The following is an 18,144-nucleotide window of genomic DNA, read 5'->3' as shown; positions in this document are numbered from 1 at the left end:
GAATGCGGACGGATCAAAGAATGATTATGAGCAGGTTTACTATCATCAATTAGACAATTAAAATTAAAATTAATTGCTTTATGTGATTCCGTTCAACCGATCAACCAATGAGTTTGTCAGCACAAAATAAACATGCTGCTCATAATATTAAGAAGAAACACACATTTTCATCACTTTTGGAAGATCAACATAGTTCGAGAGAGGTGTGTTTCCTGCAAGAAAACGGTAAATAAATCACTATTTTAGATATTGTTTTATAATTAAAGCATATTTTTTTGAGTAATCAAATGAATTAAGCAACAGGCAAAGTTGATTTAAAGTTAAATAAAAAATAAATAATACAAATAACAAATGAATGAAAACTATTGTATTTTATTTTCTTAGTATAAATATATTTTCCCCCGTGGGTACGAGTTGACTAGTGAAGTCGTACTCAAATATTTGGGTACGAGTGAACCACATAGTTTTAAGTACGACCTTACCATTTGAGTACGAGTTGGTTTGGGTGCGAGTCGGGTTGGGTACGACTTCACTTGATTCCGACACACTTAAGCATGTGTACATGGAATAGTAAATAAAAAATCAAACAAAACATAAGACTTATTTTATTTCTTTGAAGTTTGCCATGTTTTTTTTTCTTTTTTTTTTCGACCTACCGACCCAATTTTTTAAATAAAAAATCCGTAATCCAATTTAAAAAAAAATGTTCGCCTTATAGTTTAATGATTCAGTGTTTGGCATCAGATATGAAATATGTTGTATTTAAGTTTTTTAATACAGTGAAGCATCAGTAATCCATACAGCTAATCGAATTGTCAAATTTCATATTCATTTTTATCCACATCAATGAATCATAGTGTAAGAATATTTTACCTCATATATATCTCAAATACAATGTATATGTCGAAGTGATTTGTCCCAACCACTCTTACTTTAAGTATTTTACCCTTGATACCTCGAATACTTGGATATCTCAAAGTTTTTAACCAGTCCCATTTAGTTCGAAATAATGAGGTTTGACCATATATATTTAACTGAGGCATACTTTTTAAGTTTTTAAGACCGGTTATATTAATTGTCTTAGTACATTGTTCAGACACTGGTACTATTCATTTTGCAGCCATTCGTATCGATGCCCAGTCTATTAACACCAGCGACCCTCACCACGTAGCTGTGGAAGTGAGACCGGATGAATGCAAGGCCGACATCGAAAACCTGAGGGAAAAAACAGATTATGTCCTGCGCGTCACAGCTGTCACCGATGAATATTTTGACAGACTCCCTGAGAAACACAAGCTCAAGAAACTGCGGGCCATTCCCCGAGACCGAATGGTTGCAGCCGATGATTCAATATGGCTGCCAAACACCTACACAATGGCAAAGACAGCTGGTACGGAGCCTCCGGCTAATCTGAAGATCCTTCAATCCTCGACATCCGGATTATCCGTGACCTGGTTGTTGCCCATCGTGTATGGATCGAACAAGTTGATTGGACAAGTGTTGCGATGGTCGGACGTGAAGAACTCCAAGAAAGGAGAGAGTGAATGGTACGTGGCAAGCCACATTAATTTGGACCCTGCGGACAACAACGTGACCATCGAGGACCTGACCCCAGGGGCACAGTACAAGATTGTAGTGGAAGCAGTGGTCAGTATTAAGACTTCTCTGGAATCGGCCGAAAACGACAAGGATATTCAGAGGTACCGCAGAACTGCCAACGTCATGTCCAAGCCCCTGTTCACCAGAACCCGGGCCCCCACTGAGCCCCCCAGGGTGTATATCACAGGGTACACCCAGACTACTGCCCAGCTGTACTGGGAGAAACCTCCCTTGGTGTCGGTCATCGGGAAGGAGAACGACGGGCGACCTAAATACCTCAGGAGGTACCTGGAGGGGTATAAGCTTGAGATCAACGACCGACTGCACTCCTGTCTGGGCCCAAATGCCCAGAGCTGTCAGCTGACCAAGTGTAAACCGGGCAAGAAGTACCAGGTGGTTCTGGTGGCCCTGACCTGTACAGACCAAGGGAAGAAGGAGCGCAAGAAGAAGGTAAAAACTGAAGAAGCTTTCCTTAATTCAAAATTCCTCAATTTACATACTTATCAAATTTCAAATTTAAGCAAAGATGAACTGTGTAGTAAATATTACATAACAGTAGAATTGTGGGTGGTACCACTGAAAAATCTGCTGTTACATGTCACTGATTAAATCAGAAATTATATCAGAAAACATATTGAAACAGTGAAGGAATTCATGATACGTACCTCATATAGCATTTGGTTTAATAAAACTTTTTAACTGAGATATCAGTAATTGGATCAAAGTACATTGTGTACATCTATGTATCTAAACTTTAAGATTTTTTTTTTTTTCAGTATAAGGGGGTGTATAGAAATGTGAGCCTCCAGGCAGTGGACTACTCGGCCCTGCTCCAAGATGAGGACAACCTTGACCCCTCTCCATCAGATCCTCTGGAGATCGTCTTACCCAAGGACCAGGACGGTATAAAGAACTATCCATTACAAACAACATCATGGTTATTTTGTTTAAGGAATAGTAAAATGTGAATTCTAAAAAGAAAGGGTTGTTTTTAAATTTGGTATTGTTATTCTAGGTTATATCAAGAGTTTGGAGTGCACATTCAAGCATGATGAAGACAGAGACAACAGCACCTTCGGCGACATAGAACTACGCTGGGATACACAAGGGGAGAGAAGTGATGTCATCTCGCACATCAAACAGTTCAATGTCATCTGGTCCAACACGGAGGAGAGACAGGTCCAGACAAAAGTTGTCACCCCTGATGCCAGGAAATCCCTCATCCCAGTCACCAGGTTAAAGTAAGTACTGTATTGTATTTTCTACTGATCTTGCTTGTTCTTCAGAAAACACACCAAAATAGGGAAATACACTTACTTTTATAATTATCTAATTATGATTTTAACTGCTGATATTGCATGGTTGTACCTTTAATTGATTTTGAACAACAAATTTAATTTCTAAGGGCTTATTTTATCATCATCATAGTTTTTTTTTCAGAAAATAAATATCATTGAATAAGTATTTGAATAAGTATTTGAAAATATTCTCATCTTTTTCAGAGCCTCCTACGACATACAAGTTGAACCGGATTATTTCACTGATGCCCTTCACCAAGTAAACCAGAGAATCCAGCTGGTTATTCCGGGTCCTCCGGATGCTCCAGAAATCTTCCTGAAATCTGCCAGTCCGGAGGAGTTTGTGATAGAATGGGGAGAGCCGAGATTGTTTGGAGGGGTCAAAGTTCGTGGATACCAGGTCAGTATCTAGAATTAAATCCACATTCATTTTGCAATATTTAAAAATAGGAGATTAAGTACTTCAGTGACTTGGTGACATGGTTATGTCTTTATAGATTACTGTAACATATTTATCAAATGAATATGTGATGATTTAAAGAAGAGATTAGAAAAGAGATAATGCTGCTTTTAAGGAACACTAAATGTTTATGGATTTGCTCTTTTCTATATATAAGCTAAGCTCTTTGTTTACCTTACATTCCGAGTCTAGCTTATGAAAATTTTCTGGGATTGAATGAATCAATAAAATACCAATTTTTGAAGACTAATTTCAACTAAAAGACTCTTTATCAGATCTAAATAGTTAATTGAAAGTTCTACCAAAGGTTAAAATTTATTTTCCAATTTGAAAACTTTTCATATAGAAATTAAGACATTGATATCTTTAAGATTTATTAAGTCTTTGTTTGGTAAAGACTAGCTTACGTTGAGAGCCGTATTTTCATGTCAACCCATGGCATCAAATGTAAATTTTCCAAATTTTGCAACTGAAATACATTTAGCTATAAATATAAATTGTACTTTTAAATATAGATTCCTCTCTTTAAGTGGAAGAGCAGGAAAATATTGATACAACTTTCTACTTGATGTAGAGAAACATCATACTTGTATTCCTGTTTGTTTGAGAAGTAAAGAATTTGATGCAGTACTGTCAAACCCACGTAATCTCCCTCTTAAATTCAGGGCAACAGATTGATATTATCAGAGCTACTCCCTATCCGATAATGTCTAGTGCTTTCTATTCTTTGACGCTGATAAGGTTTACTTGAGTTTTTTTTTTATTTTCATGTTCAAGTGTCCTGACATTAGAAATCCTCGTAGCAACTAGGCACCACTGTGGTACTCCATTTTAAGATGGATTCCTATAGGTTGTCATGGTTACCATGTCAAACTAAGCCTCTTTATCAGGATCTTGAGACAATATTGATTAGTTGATCGGCTCTTGTTTTCCACCTTTGGCATTGTTAAGTGATATACTGTCAAGATAGGGCGTCTTATCTCCGTCAAACTTTCTGTTTTATTGGGGATTGGGGTTTTACTTGGATTTATTGTGGAATAAAATTGAATGATATTTGTCACCTGTTTTTATTTGTTGGGGTTTTTTATCTTTTGTTTTGGATAGGTTTATCTGAATGACAAGAAAGTTGGGAATGAGCTGAGTAACTCCCACCGTAAGGCCGTCATCCCCTGTCGCCCAAACAAGTAAGTATCCGAGGGTATCTTATAATGGCTGTTATTTCTATAAACGGAAAGTTTAATGTAGGGTGATTTGGAACTAGATGACTCATTTGAACTTCCAACCCATAAATACAGGAGGACAGGATTATTTTATATTTGGTGATCCTCAGTAAATTGTTTCAGGTACAGTGTTATGCACATGAATGGTAAAACTGATGTTAAATTTGTAAAAAAGTCATATTAAGGCAATAAACTTTAAGTTCTTTAGCATAAGCTAAGTTTCTTTTTTTATATCTTTACATTAAGAAAGTGTTTAAATATAAGGGAAAAAACCTTTATTTAATTCCTTATAGTCAAGACTGATTAATTTTTAAGTTCTATATCCTGGTGAGTTTCTATGGTATTTGATCATCTAAAAGAATTGATGTGTACAATAACAAAGGTACATGTATGTCTATACTGTCTATACTTAAAATTCTGAGTGGGCATTTAAATAAATGAATTTATCTCTCTCCATTCCCATTTGCAAAGGTGACATAAGGTTATTTGTATTGTATTGTGTAAGGCAGTGATTTTCATTAAGAAAATTTGACAACAAAGAATAAATATTTCCTCCACAGGAACTACAAAGTTCAGCTGGTGGCCCTGAGTGATAATTCATTCTACAGTGACTCCGCCTTCTCCAACACCTTACTGGTCAGCACCTCCCCCCACTCCCCCCGCCTCCTGTCGGGCGAGGACATGGTGAGGGAGGATCAGGACATGATCCCGGTCAAGGTCATTGCTGTCACGGAAACCTCCATACAGCTGGACTGGTCCAACTTCCTTGAGACAGAGGGGGTGGCAGGATACAAGATTCAGTGGAGCAGTGTAGCTCAGCCTGCAGTATGTATTGCTTTTATTAGAGAAAATTGATACTGATTTTAAAACAGTCTTGTTAAAACATTTGCATTTGTGATCTGGAAGGCTGAGAAATATTTTAAATCTGCCTTCAAGTTATCTTTATGTATCATTATTCACTTTTGTGCCCTCAGAACTAAAGAACGAGAGAAATGTTGCCAAAGCTGACGTTAAATGTCAAATGCCTTATACAAATTAATTTAATTGAACTTTATTGTCTTAAAATTTTGTTATTTTTTCCAAATCTTGTTCAGTGGATAATGTTGGATGATTTTTCTTTACAGCAAAGGGAAGTGAAGCTGTCGGAGAAGGACAGCAGCTGTGTGATCAACAATTGTCTGCCGGGAACCACCCACTTTGTGCGACTGATTGCCATCGACGCTGATGGACAGATTCTGGAGAAGTCCAAACAGCTGACTGTACAGACCTCCGCCCCTCCAGACTCCCCCATCCTCTCTGTCAGGTATTTTGTAAAATGCTAGTTTCTAACAGTCTACTGGACAATATAAGCAGACTAATAGTTTCTATATCTGTATAAAATTTGAGTTCATGTACCATTTAATTCTTTCCCCCAGGTTTTAAAACTCTCACAACCTCAATCATCCTAGGGTAAAGTAGTCAAACCTTTGACTCCCATAAACCAGCAAATTAAAGATTATTATCACAGCATTTTTTAAAGAAATTTAATAGTTTTCATACAGCAAATTCCCAAAGCCTTTCACATACAATTTTTGGCATAACGGGCCATACTTTTCGTTTTAATCGTACAAATAGTAGTGAAGAATGTTCTGTCTTAACTATTATACAAGGGATAAAACAATTATGATATTCTTGATATTCCAGGGCCTGCAACTTCCGCTACATTGCTGTACAATGGGAGAAACCCAACACCTACGGAGACGCTTTAGTGACGGGTTACAAAGTCTACGTCAACGGCATTGTGGAGGCCATACTGAACGCAGAGCAGATGAGTTTCACCTTCACTCACGGAAAGTGGTGCCAGGAATATGCCTTCCAAGTGCAAGCCCTGACATCTTTCGATAAACTCCACAGTAAAGTCTCGGATCCCCTGGTGGTGGTTTGGCCAGGCTGCAAGGCCCCCACCTTGAAAAGACTTGCTACCCATAGCAGTTCCTGTGTCAAAATTGCCTGGGAGGATCCCTACCTCACAGAAGGGGTCAAGGTCAAACATTACAGGGTCAGTATTTTTACTTTCAGTTTACAAATTACCATCACAAGTTTTGAAAATTAATGATTTTGAAACTCAGTGTATCAATTTGCTTCAAGTGAGTTTTTTTTACCAGAGTTGCAGTCAATTAAACATGACAATATTTTGAAAAATGATTACCTGTGTCATTGTTAAGATTATTTCCTTATCAGTATTAATTTTGTATTTGTCATTTAAATTTTAGGCTGTTTGTGTGGAACGAGACACAGAAAAAGAGGTGACACCCTCTATTGGTCCAATTCACCCCAACACGAGAGAAGCAGAATTCAAGAACCTGAAGCGAGGGTCATACAGCATTTTCTTAGAAATACATGTAAGAAATCATTGATTATTACTATGAATGTGTGTCCTCATTGAAAGTTTCATTTGTAAGTGGCTTTTTCGAGTAAAATTTATGGAAAGTTGTGATAATCTTTTGAAAAAAGTTCCATTATTATGATTTTTGTTTCACAGTTATACAATACTGGTGATGTGGTGTGCTCGGAGCCGCTTCATGTGGCCCCTGCTCCCGCCCCAGACCCGCCCCTGGTAACTGTCACCGTGGTTGGTCTGGATGAACGCAGAGCTCTAGAGAGGCTGACATGTGATCTAGTCAACAAGAGAGACAGGTAGGGGCTCTTTTTATTTTATTTTTTAAAGTTGGATTTGTGGCTTAATTAAATCCAGCTGTGGATAAAATAGGGTAATACCTATGAAATCTAAAATTAATTAATTGAGAGCCAAGGGATGCTTACGTCAATTTCAAATTTTCAAACAATTTTAAAGATAATTCATGACATGCATGACTTTTGCTGTATGTCTTTAAGTTTGTATCTAAACTAAAATTTGCGTTTATTGAGCCAAGATGTTAGAATTGAACTTAACATGCAACATTAAATTATTCATGTGCAAAAGTAGTTATTTGATTAATGAATATTTTTCATTTCAGATTAATAAGAAAAGTTGGTCATAAGCTTAAAGAAATTGGTGCTTTGTCGAACCCACTGAGAGCAGAAAAGAACCGAGGTGTAATTGAAGGGGCTCACACATTGTCCAGGATAGAGGAAATCCTGGAGCACTGCTTCACTGCGCTAGAACACTACACAGGTCAGCTGATCGCTCATGTCAGCTGGTCGTGTCCCCAGAGACAGAGTGAGACCCAGGTGTCGGGGTTCAAAGTACTGATAGATGGAAAACAGTATGGAAATACCATGCACGAAGGCGTGAAACAAGTCAGAATCAAGGTAGTTATCAGAAGTTTGTAAGTTTTTTTGGTCACATATTGCACCCACATACTGTGGAATCATTATAATTTGTGGTGGCTCAATTTTCTTGGTATTCGTGGCTATATAGCCCTCCTCCACGAATTTAAATCCTCAACGAAAACAAATTTAGAGTTATCTTTCTGACTGAAACTGAAAATCAATGCATCCACGAAATTACATCCCCACAAATAAGCAAAAAACCCACAATCAACAAATATTGCCACCCAAGAATTTTCTTCAACTTGACTGTGTAAGAACAATTTGGTGGATTATTTATCAGATGAGTGTATTAAAAATGTATTAAACAGCTGGGTACAGAGCAGCCTATATACAAGCTGACCATGGTGTCGGTGTCGGACAAGCCCCAGGCGTCCAGTGAGGAGTCTAACGGTGTGGACCTGCTGTCGGAGACCTTCAGACCGTTCTCCTTCTACTGCTACCACAGCATCCACAATCAAAATGCCAGGTAACCACTGTCAGTACAGCGTCCTCTGAAAATACAATGTCATGTACTAGCTGGTAAAACTATGAATTTATTAAGGAGTGTAAAGGATGATTTTATTTAATTTCTGTATGTCTGGTCATTTATCCATCAGTTCTCCTTAAATTTAAAAAGGGAGAGAATATAGAGAGAGATTTGTTGTGTATTGCTTCCGAATTTTCTTATTTGCATATACCATTACTGTTATTAGATGTATACAGAAGGACATGTAATTGTAAACGTGTGTATATTACATTTTTCAATTAGATGGCCAAATCAGGGATGCTGCAAATATCAGGACTCTGTGATGTATGAGCGACAGTTAGCCAAAAAATTAGCCAATCAGGGCCTATTGAAACGTAAAGTCCCGCCCCCAGCCTGTAGTCTGCTGGACATCTTCCAGGGAGAGTACAAGCCCTTCCTAGGCACCCACAACAAACAATTCCCCACTGCCATCCTCTTCTGGACACCCTGGTAAGTTCTACATGCTATGTATATGTCCATCTTTTCTTGGTGATACATTGTAGAGGTGATTCAAAAAAATCTAAGCAAGGGAGATAAGTTCTACATGATATTTACATGTATATGTCCATCTTTTCTTGGGGATACATTCTTTAGGTGATTTAAAAAATCTAAGCAAGGGAGATAGCTCTTAAATTGTTGGCAAAATAATGCAAATTATAAATGAAAAATATCTTCCTTTTTTTTCAGGTGTCTTGGATCCCAGAAAGTCATGTCACATTATGCACGCTTTGCTCGAGAGGCAGCATCAGAGGTAACCAACAAATTAAAGTTTACACATGCATTGAATGTGATGTTCCAAAACCCCAATTGATGGGAGTTTAAATTAAATATTTTTGTTTAGTCTTTATCCTTTTATCAAAGATTGTGAATCCAATGATTGAATTGCCAAACAAATGATGTTTACCTATTTTCAAGGATTAGAAGTTTAATCTGCTAGAAGATTATCAGTAAGGTTAAGAAATTGTGATTTTCATGACCAGTTTTTCCCCTTTTTTTTAGTATAACTTTATCGCGGTGTCCTGCGGTGTGACCGCTAACCATGCATCAGACAGGAAGTCTCTCATCCATTCCATTACATCAAACGGCTGGAAAGAACACGGGGTCATTTGGCATTGTACTAGCCAGTGTGCCTCCGCCATTGATGAAGCAAGCAGCTTGTGGAAAAACAGCACTGCTGGTAGAGAATTCTACATAGTATTTATATCGAACTGCATTGTTTAAACAATTTTTAGGATGAGAAATCTTTCTTATTATTGGTAGTCTGTTGATAAACAGAGCTGCTCATTTGATAAAAAGAGCTACAGCCAACATAGCTAATGCACCTGTCATTTTTATGGTGCAATTGCATGAAACTTGAACAGTTAGTGGCCAAACATAATTCAGGTGAAATTCCTGAGAAGGACGTTTATTTTTCTGCTTCATCAAATTACATTATTTTGGTTAAGCAGTTATTGGTTACCAGTATCATTAATTGTGAAGTAATATAAAAGCTCTCTAATCCACCTCTTCTCTATTACTAACATTATAGGATCAGCCTCAAGGAATGAGGAGAATGGCAAGAAGCATGTAGATCTGACAGAAATCCTGGGAATCGCTGGAGTACCAACTTTCCTCTTTATCCATGCTGATGGTGAGTATTTATTCTTGACTAAACTACAAACACATTGGCCAGAACCCAGACCAAGTCTAACTGATTATTGCAACGCTGTATTCGCTTTGATATGTACATGTATAGGATTGGTGTAAAGCTTTGATTTGACTCGGACCAATTCTTCAAATTTAATGTGGGAAAAGGACTTTTAATACTTGTAAACTAAAGATTAAGTGTGAAGTGTGTTAAAGCATTTAATTTCTAAAACTTTTACAACAGAAATTAACTTTCTGGTATTTTCATGATTGATAGCAAGTGCATATGGTAATTTATATGAACTTCTCAGTTATGTAAAGCATACAGAGTTCGTTACTCTCAGTCTTATCTCTTTACTGAAAAATAATTACCAGGATTTATAAAAAATTTAATTTTTCTCATGAGTTACTAAATACAAAAAAATTATTTTCTTTCTCTCAGGTTACATTGCTTGGCACGGTCGGTACAGTGCCTATGACTACGCATCTTTTGCTGCCTTCATGCGCCACACGTTCAGTGAGGTACAAGGTGTAGGATGTCCAGTGTTCCAGTGTGACTCCTGTAAAAACGACATGACCATTGACGACGAAGCATTGGGTAAGGTCATTGATGTAAAATAAATGAAGTAAAATGAATCAATGACTTAATTGCTTCTTTGTCTAAGTACATGCAACTTGAAAGCTTGCAGATATATGTACCCGGTAGATATGGAATACGGTATTTGATTTGTTAAGACTGCACCTATTTATGTACATGTATGGAAATAATATACATGTACTTTGTTTAAGAAAGGAAAATGACAAATAAAATATATGTTGTTAACAGAATTATCCACAAGTTTTTCCCTGTAATTATAACAGAATATTTTAAATGCATTAAAAACTGCTGATTTCACTCTTTAAAAAAACTCTTTTTAATTTTCATTATTTTGCATTTTACAGAGCCTGTTTTACAATTGGTAAAGGAAAGCTCCACCTCTGCCTTATCCTCTCTAAGATACCCTCAAGAGGAACACCGGCCTAGCTCTCCGATTAACACCGATCCCAACATAGAGAGACTATTCATGAAGAAGCGCCCACGCAGCCCAAAGAGACACAAGAAGATCTCTGTCAACCAGCGGCCATTTTCTGCGTCCAACCTTAATCAGACACCTTCCCATTATGTCCAACTGCTGAAGAGTCCGTACATGCAGAAGACTGTGCCCTCACCCAAGGTCCTCAACAAGCTCCTCCGTCCTCAGAGTGGAGGAGCAAGACTCGGCTGAGGATTACATATAAATTTAAAATGAGGAACACTTTTCTCATGTCTGAGGAGCTGATTATAGTTTGGTGCCAAGACAATTTTTTTTTTTTCCTTTTTTTTTTTTTATCAATTTTTTTAATGAAGAAACTGTGATGTATGTTTACACTACACAATGAAAAAATGCTGCATTTAACCAAAAACAATTAATACAAAACTTTGATCATGTATGTTTGATGTTGTTCCCATAGATATTCATTAGGTAAAATAGATTAGGAATTAATTTATTGTTTATCTGTAGTTTATTGCCATGTGATATATATACTTTAAACTGGGTTTGCAAAAGGAATTTTTGAAGCTTTTCTATTTTTTTACATGATGTTATTCTTATTTTTTTTTTTAAATGCCACATCATTTCATTTTTAAGATAAATTATTGTACCAACTTTTTGCTTGTCCTAGTGAACAATCATCATGATATATACATATAGTTGATTTTAATTGTTTACACAGTTTATTAGTTGTATTTAATGTCTGTGATATGGAATTTTATGCTAGAACAGTGTATGTTAGGGTGAAAACAAAATCAAAATCAATAATTCTTAGATTTTTCAGCATTTTTAATTTTAATTTAGGGTTTTTTTACAAGTGCTTCTTAAGATTATCTTTGTTTTTTATCATTAACCAAGAAAAAATTAGAAACAGAGCTTTCAGATGGTTATCTAAAGAGTGGAGTTATTTTCTGTATTAGGAGAAAGAAGTATTATTACCTGTTGAAACTACCAATGAAAACAACAGTATATATTCTAGTTTCCTAACATCCATGTAAATGTATCTTTGTCCGTCCTTGATTAATTGTTGAAAAAATGGTTTTTCTTGCCTGTGATCGAAGTATTACATACATGTAATAATTATTGTTTATTTACATGTATCAGTTTTTTTCCTCCTGTATTGCCTTAAAGCAATTCAAGCTAATGACAGTAAATTTAACATATTGTGATAAAAGCTTTTCAAAGCAATATTTGGGGAACCGTCCACACATTTGTTATGAGCTTAATCCCTTTGTCTATATATGTGATGTGACAGCTTCATATACAAAGACTGTATTCTATTTGTTGTTTGATACTTACAAATTTATGATTAGTTAATAAATTCTAAATTATTATCTGGACTTTCTGGGTTTTTTTTAATCATACAGTGATAAGGAATATCAACAGCTAACTGCAACAAGTGCCAAAAAAATGGAGAGAAAAAATTGCATCCTGTAAATTGTGACCTCTGATGCATAACACTTGGACCCAATTCTGAAAATTTTGCCAAAATTAGTGGAGATGAAATTAATGCCATGTGGTTCTTCATCAAATCTACTATTTTTAACTTTGTCAAAATTCCTCAGACTACTGAGCTATCCAGACATATCAAATCTACATGAATCTTGTAAACATGGTGGATTTTTTTTCTCAGGGAATTGTCTCTTTTTAAAATATTACACGGATGAATATTAAAATAGTTTTACCATGTTAGGCATGTATAAATACAAATTCATTGGCGCCTGGACCATAGAGACTTTGCATTGGACTACTGAAAACCAGTACACTCTTGATAGAGTACATGTAACAGGATTTTATCGCAAGAATAAATTTTATTATGATCAAACTACTAGAAGACCCAATATATCAAAGAAAGTACCATTAATTTGATTTTGGTAATCCCATTCGCTGACTTGTGAGTTTTCCCCCTATGTTACAAGACTAGTGCAATTTCAAGGTTGTCATCAAAGGGTTCTGTTTAAATATAATTAATAAACGGTAAAATATTTTTTGATGGTCATACTGATTAGAACATTGGGACCAAATTGTTTGATGGGTAGAGCACCTCACTAGAGAATCAGGAACCACTCTGGTCCTTCATTATTTCTACCATCCTGTTACATATTTATCAAATAAGTTCAAAATGAACACTTCTTGATATTAATTAATTTTTATTTCATTTTACACTTAACAATCTAAAGTGTAATTTACAATAAAAACATTGTAAAATATATTATTACGGTAAATGTGTTTTATATGCAGGATTCAACTACAACTCACTTCTGAATTGTACAAGTACAAAAACAGTATGGCAGTACAGTTACTACAAATATACACAAAGATACAAGCTATTTAGTACATTCACACAATCTCTAATCCCATTAAGGAGGATAATGGGTTATATCCTTGATGGGTCTAGTTCTTTTTCTCTATGCTGGCTGCATTCATTCCTCATTCACATTTTCTGACTTCCATTTATATTTCTCTTTAGGTCAGTGTTTCGCCCTTTGTGACCTATAAAGAGTGATGTTAATTAAACCGTTGAAATTATTCATACATGATGTGCATTCATTGTTACATTTATTGTAAAAGTATCAGATGTCTGAACCAATAGTCTGTCCCAAGATATTTATGGTGCACATTTGGATGATTTTTAATTAAGAATACACATGCCTGTGAATGATGTGCAATTAAAAAAGATGAAATGGAAAATATCCAAGATAAATTAATTCACACACTATGATTTTTCCCTCGGAAAAATTCACAGGAACAAAAACAAATTTAACAGATTTATAATAAGAATGTTGACGTCTTTTCTCCATTTTGGACTCACTCTGAATACCTCACACATTTATTTAATGTAATTATCATACGGGTCTGTTGCAATACAAAATCTCCGTAGACATCACATTTTTAAGCTGTGTATTAAAACCTGAAGAGGTAGAGGAGTGTTTCAAAAAAAAATTCTTAGAAATTTGGAAATTTATCATACTTTTGAAACGTTTGAGTCGTTTGAAACCTGAGGTATTTATAAATATCGAGTAATTAAGCAAAATGTGAATTAAGGATATCTTGGGAGCATCCAAGGGATTGTATTAGAAATTTGAAAATACAAATACATGTACTATAAACAGTTACATATTATTCTTACCCTGGCCTCGATATATTCCACTCTTCTCTCTAAATGGGTCAGCTTTTCATTTAGTGTTGCAAGTCTTGACCTGCAGGATGTATCTAAAACCATTTAAAAAGAAAATTAACAGTTGACATTTTTGATTCTGAAAGTTGTATTAGTTCCTTTTAGATCTTTAGCTCTATCAACATTTCCAAGCGTAGAGCAAAAATCTGATCAAAATACATGATAAAGTTTAAAACCTTGTTATAGCGTGTTCATAGCCAGATTGTTATATACATGTACTGTATAAATTACTATAATATACATATGTAGCTATATCAATCAATTTAATAAACATTTGTACACCCTATTGATTCCAAACACCCCTCGGCTCAATTTCACCATATACGCCCAAGAGCAGTCGATCAACATCACACAATTTGATTTGAAAGTCAATACTGGATGAATACTGTCATTTCATATCATCACTGTGGTCACACCAGGAAACCAACTCCCATTACCTGGTTCGACATTTTTCAATACTCTGCTACTTACCAAAGGAGTTGAGGAAGTCGGAAATCTTCTTGATGCTTCCAGTGATGACCTCTATGTACTCTCGATTGGCCCAATCCTGTTGGATTGGTCTTTGGTGGCTCTGAATATGACCCTGGTTATGAGGATGGTGCGACATTGTTGTTGACATATAACCGAATTAAGAAGACACACGTATTTTCATTGGATTAAATTGTTTCTTTTGTCCAATCAGGGAACAGTTTACTACCGATCACTTATAGATCCACTTCCGGAAGGATAACAACATAAAATTAATGACTATGGTGTTTTGTAATTTTGTGTAGAAAATATTTAGGTAATTGGATCTGTTCTTTTACATGTACAAACCCCAAATTTTCAATTCATTTTAGACTCTGTTTTATTTTAGATACAGGTTATGATTAATTATTGTCAACTCATAACATGACATGCTTTGCAAATTTAATTAATGTGCAATTTAAAAAATTGGCTTTTTCATTACACAGTGTGTACTATGCAAGTATTTTACATGAATTAATTTTTTTATTCAATTTTTCCCTTAGGTGGAGACATGGACCCTATCAAATCTATATGGAAGTCCTTCATATCAGAGAGCCACCGCCCTCCAGAGAAAGATACCAAAGTGGTGGTAGTCGACACCATTATCCATGAACTGGAGTACCACATTAAAGAACTAGAACGCATTGCTCATGACAAGGAAATTGACGACAGACGTCGCAACACTGGGGTTGACTACAGTTGGTTAATCAGCACTGCTCCAAAAGGCTTCGAAATCCCACAGCTTCAGAGACTTGAGTTAGAAGAACTGTGCTACAAAATAAAACCTGAGGAATGCAGCAGAATCCTGTCGCTGTTTAGAGATTCACTTTTTAATGACCCCTTACCGTCCCATCTACCTCGAATCATGAGGTCATGTATAATACAGGTGATAGAGCAAAGACCGAAAGAAGAAACGCTCACTGAATGGGTCTCAAAACGCACCCTCAGTCTCACAAGAATCCGTCCAAATCCTAAAGTCTCCCCCTCTCAGTTGGGAGACCCAGAGGTTCCAAGCCATGAAGAAACTAGGAGATGTTACAGCACACCTGCATTACAATCAACAACAGCCCCAGAGTTCTGTCATCATGGTCATCCAGGAATCAACAGTCTGCCTGTTTAAGATATCGTTCCAATTTAATCTTTAAATTAGTTGTTACAGTGTGTTGCCAGTACTGCATATTGTCAATTTGATATTGTTGTATTGTACAGTGGATAGACATGTGCATATTTTACTGATTAATGTTAGCCAAAAACCTGTAGTTAAATGCTGGTGCTAGATTTTGGTTGTGCATATTTAACTCATTAGCCACTATGTCAAAATTTTCTACAACATCCAAAATTTATCTCTTTATAGCACAAAGCAGAGGATGAATCAAATTGAAATCTTTAAATTTCTTTCTTATCCATACAGATACTGTTCAAGACTCTGAGAATTGTTAATGCTGGTAAAAATAATCCAGTTTTGGTTTTTATTTATATTTTTATTTCTATACATGCACTAAGTATAGAATTAATGGAAACAATCAATAATTATTGTTCATATGATAAACATATACATGTAGTTTAAGTATGAATTTTCATGTTTTTAGTACTAATTTAATTTTGCTCTGTGAATTTAGCAAAGTTAGTTCTCAATTTGACACAAAACTCTGTGTATTTATACATACATGTAAAGTTCCATACTGTATTGTGGATATTTTGTTTGTATTTGTTACTCTTGTTGCTAATTCAGAACATATATGACATTTGGTTGTGTACTGTGGCCTGATGGGTGCCTCTTATACTGGTACATATATACCATGTGATCTCATTTATATTATGTGTATATGCTCAACGGTTTTTTATTTACTGAATCCATAATCTTGAAGAAAAAAAACTCAAACATGCAGATAATATACTTTTCATGAATATTGCTTAATGTGAATTTATACCGTACATTATCAATATGTTGGATTTCTACATGTATGTTGAGAAATTGTAAACCATAAATTTGAGGTTTTAATGTTTCAAAAATTTGTGAACAATTATGTGAGTAATTCAAGATCAAATGAAACAGTTTAATGATAAAAAGAGTTCTGAAAAATTAGGGTTAAAAAAATATACCGGGTACATTCATGTAACGGAAAGTAGCAGCTAGTACATTACAAGCAGTTTATTTGTTCATTTATGAAGTGAAACTGTACTACCTCGAGCAGCTCTTTCCTTACATAGCTTTGGGCACAACCATGACTCAACCATGACTCAAACAATTCATTTGAGAGCTCATTTTTTTTTCATGAAAATTTTTTAAAATTCAAATATTTATGGCACATGCCTTGTCTTAAGTTTGGACATATGGTACATTCCTTCTAACTTAAATTGCATAAGTATGAGTTTGTTGAAATAATTCCCAATGTGTGTATTGACCACTGATTTTAACATTGTGGAACAAAATTATGATCTCCTACATTTTGCTTGAATGAATGATTTGTGTTTTAGACTTTCATGTGTAATGAGATACAATTTATATTTTTCGTCTATTTGTAAGATAGCTGTAGCTACAGACATTTTCTTGTGTGTTTATATTGAGAATATTCAAATCCATTCAATCAACTAATCAAGAAGTTATTTTCAAATCAATGTTGTTTTATTTTGTATTTCTTTGTGAGTGGAGCTGAAGCGAGACCTGATTTGGTGCTTCTATTTTGCCTCCCATCCAGCCATTGTGGTGTTCACAATCTTTTTGACTCATTGATTCCATATTTTGAATATTTTCCTTTACATGAAAATATAGATTAGTTATTTTGCCAGTTCAATGAAATTTTTCTTGTTGATTTCTTGACTCATGTTGATTCCCTTGTATGTGATCGTATTTGTTGTTTTATTTTTATTGTATTCTTTAATAAATTTGTTACAATCAAATACTTTCTAGTATTTGTCTTTTATTCTATCTCTTGACACATTCTTCATACCAAAACAATGTCTGGCTGTGATAGATAAGTATAAATTTTATCTGAATGGGAAATGTTTTGTTTTTTTTGCCCTTGCGTTGTCATCATGAAAGTTTAGGAAAATTACACTGAGAATTAAGTTTCTTGTCCAAAACAGAATTCCCTTTAATATTTTACGATACTTACTCAAGAAAGGAGCTACATACCTTGTTCATGGAATTTAACAATAAGCACAACTAAAACAACAAGAGGCCCATAGTCCACATCACTCACCTGAACTACAGTTCTTGTGTCATTCTTTTCAAAACTTCAATGCAAGACTCTAAAAATATTGTAAAACTCATGTATTCCAAGATTTTACACAATGCGTTAAACAATATCTACAGTTGAACTTCGATATCTCGAACAGTCATATCTCGAATAAAATATATTTGTTGAA

The 18,144-nt window shown here is 35.3% G+C and overlaps 3 protein-coding genes across 9 annotated transcripts in view; 2 read left to right on the top strand and 1 right to left on the bottom strand.

Moving 5' to 3' along the window:
* Window positions 1–12,424, top strand: part of LOC105321045 (uncharacterized) — a 62,869-nt gene extending 50,445 nt beyond the window's left edge. For all 7 annotated transcript variants that reach the window (XM_066081752.1, XM_066081747.1, XM_066081750.1 and 4 more), the window contains 18 exons: window positions 1,121–2,049; window positions 2,376–2,502; window positions 2,615–2,840; window positions 3,102–3,297; window positions 4,462–4,541; window positions 5,138–5,402; window positions 5,702–5,880; window positions 6,261–6,615; window positions 6,830–6,958; window positions 7,099–7,253; window positions 7,574–7,868; window positions 8,198–8,355; window positions 8,638–8,844; window positions 9,082–9,145; window positions 9,394–9,571; window positions 9,923–10,024; window positions 10,463–10,618; window positions 10,963–12,424. In XM_066081752.1, coding sequence (XP_065937824.1) covers window positions 1,121–2,049; window positions 2,376–2,502; window positions 2,615–2,840; window positions 3,102–3,297; window positions 4,462–4,541; window positions 5,138–5,402; window positions 5,702–5,880; window positions 6,261–6,615; window positions 6,830–6,958; window positions 7,099–7,253; window positions 7,574–7,868; window positions 8,198–8,355; window positions 8,638–8,844; window positions 9,082–9,145; window positions 9,394–9,571; window positions 9,923–10,024; window positions 10,463–10,618; window positions 10,963–11,285 — 4,124 coding nt within the window. In that variant the 3' untranslated portion in view covers window positions 11,286–12,424. The remainder of the gene's footprint in view (window positions 1–1,120; window positions 2,050–2,375; window positions 2,503–2,614; window positions 2,841–3,101; window positions 3,298–4,461; window positions 4,542–5,137; window positions 5,403–5,701; window positions 5,881–6,260; window positions 6,616–6,829; window positions 6,959–7,098; window positions 7,254–7,573; window positions 7,869–8,197; window positions 8,356–8,637; window positions 8,845–9,081; window positions 9,146–9,393; window positions 9,572–9,922; window positions 10,025–10,462; window positions 10,619–10,962) is intronic.
* An 803-nt stretch (window positions 12,425–13,227) lies between these two features.
* Window positions 13,228–14,887, bottom strand: LOC105327829 (protein BRICK1). Its single transcript, XM_034449927.2, has 3 exons — window positions 14,740–14,887; window positions 14,221–14,303; window positions 13,228–13,583 (listed from the first exon to the last, which is right to left on the bottom strand). The coding sequence occupies exons 1-3, from the start codon at window positions 14,885–14,887 to the stop codon at window positions 13,557–13,559; spliced, it is 258 nt and encodes an 85-aa protein (XP_034305818.1). The 3' UTR covers window positions 13,228–13,556.
* Window positions 14,888–14,913: 26 nt separating this feature from the next.
* LOC105327830 (protein RD3) lies at window positions 14,914–17,679 on the top strand. Its single transcript, XM_011428473.4, has 2 exons — window positions 14,914–15,052; window positions 15,279–17,679. The coding sequence occupies exon 2, from the start codon at window positions 15,287–15,289 to the stop codon at window positions 15,893–15,895; it is 609 nt and encodes a 202-aa protein (XP_011426775.3). The 5' UTR covers window positions 14,914–15,052; window positions 15,279–15,286; the 3' UTR covers window positions 15,896–17,679.
* The last annotated feature ends 465 nt before the right edge of the window (window positions 17,680–18,144 follow it).

This window comes from Magallana gigas, chromosome 4 (assembly GCF_963853765.1).
Source record: "Magallana gigas chromosome 4, xbMagGiga1.1, whole genome shotgun sequence".
In the NCBI taxonomy this organism is placed as follows: Eukaryota; Metazoa; Mollusca; class Bivalvia; order Ostreida; family Ostreidae; genus Magallana; species Magallana gigas.
Note: the sequence above shows the minus strand (reverse complement) of the source record. Positions and strands in the feature narration are given on the sequence as shown.

Coding starts and splice junctions, on each gene's coding strand:
- LOC105327829 (XM_034449927.2), bottom strand. CDS start 14,887: ATGTCAACAACAATGTCGCACCATCCTCATAACCAGGGTCATATTCAG. Junction 14,304..14,739: donor CGACTTCCTCAACTCCTTTG/GTAAGTAGCAGA, acceptor AAATGGTTTTAG/ATACATCCTGCAGGTCAAGA. Junction 13,584..14,220: donor TGGAATATATCGAGGCCAGG/GTAAGAATAATA, acceptor CACTCTTTATAG/GTCACAAAGGGCGAAACACT.
- LOC105327830 (XM_011428473.4), top strand. CDS start 15,287: ATGGACCCTATCAAATCTATATGGAAGTCCTTCATATCAGAGAGCCAC.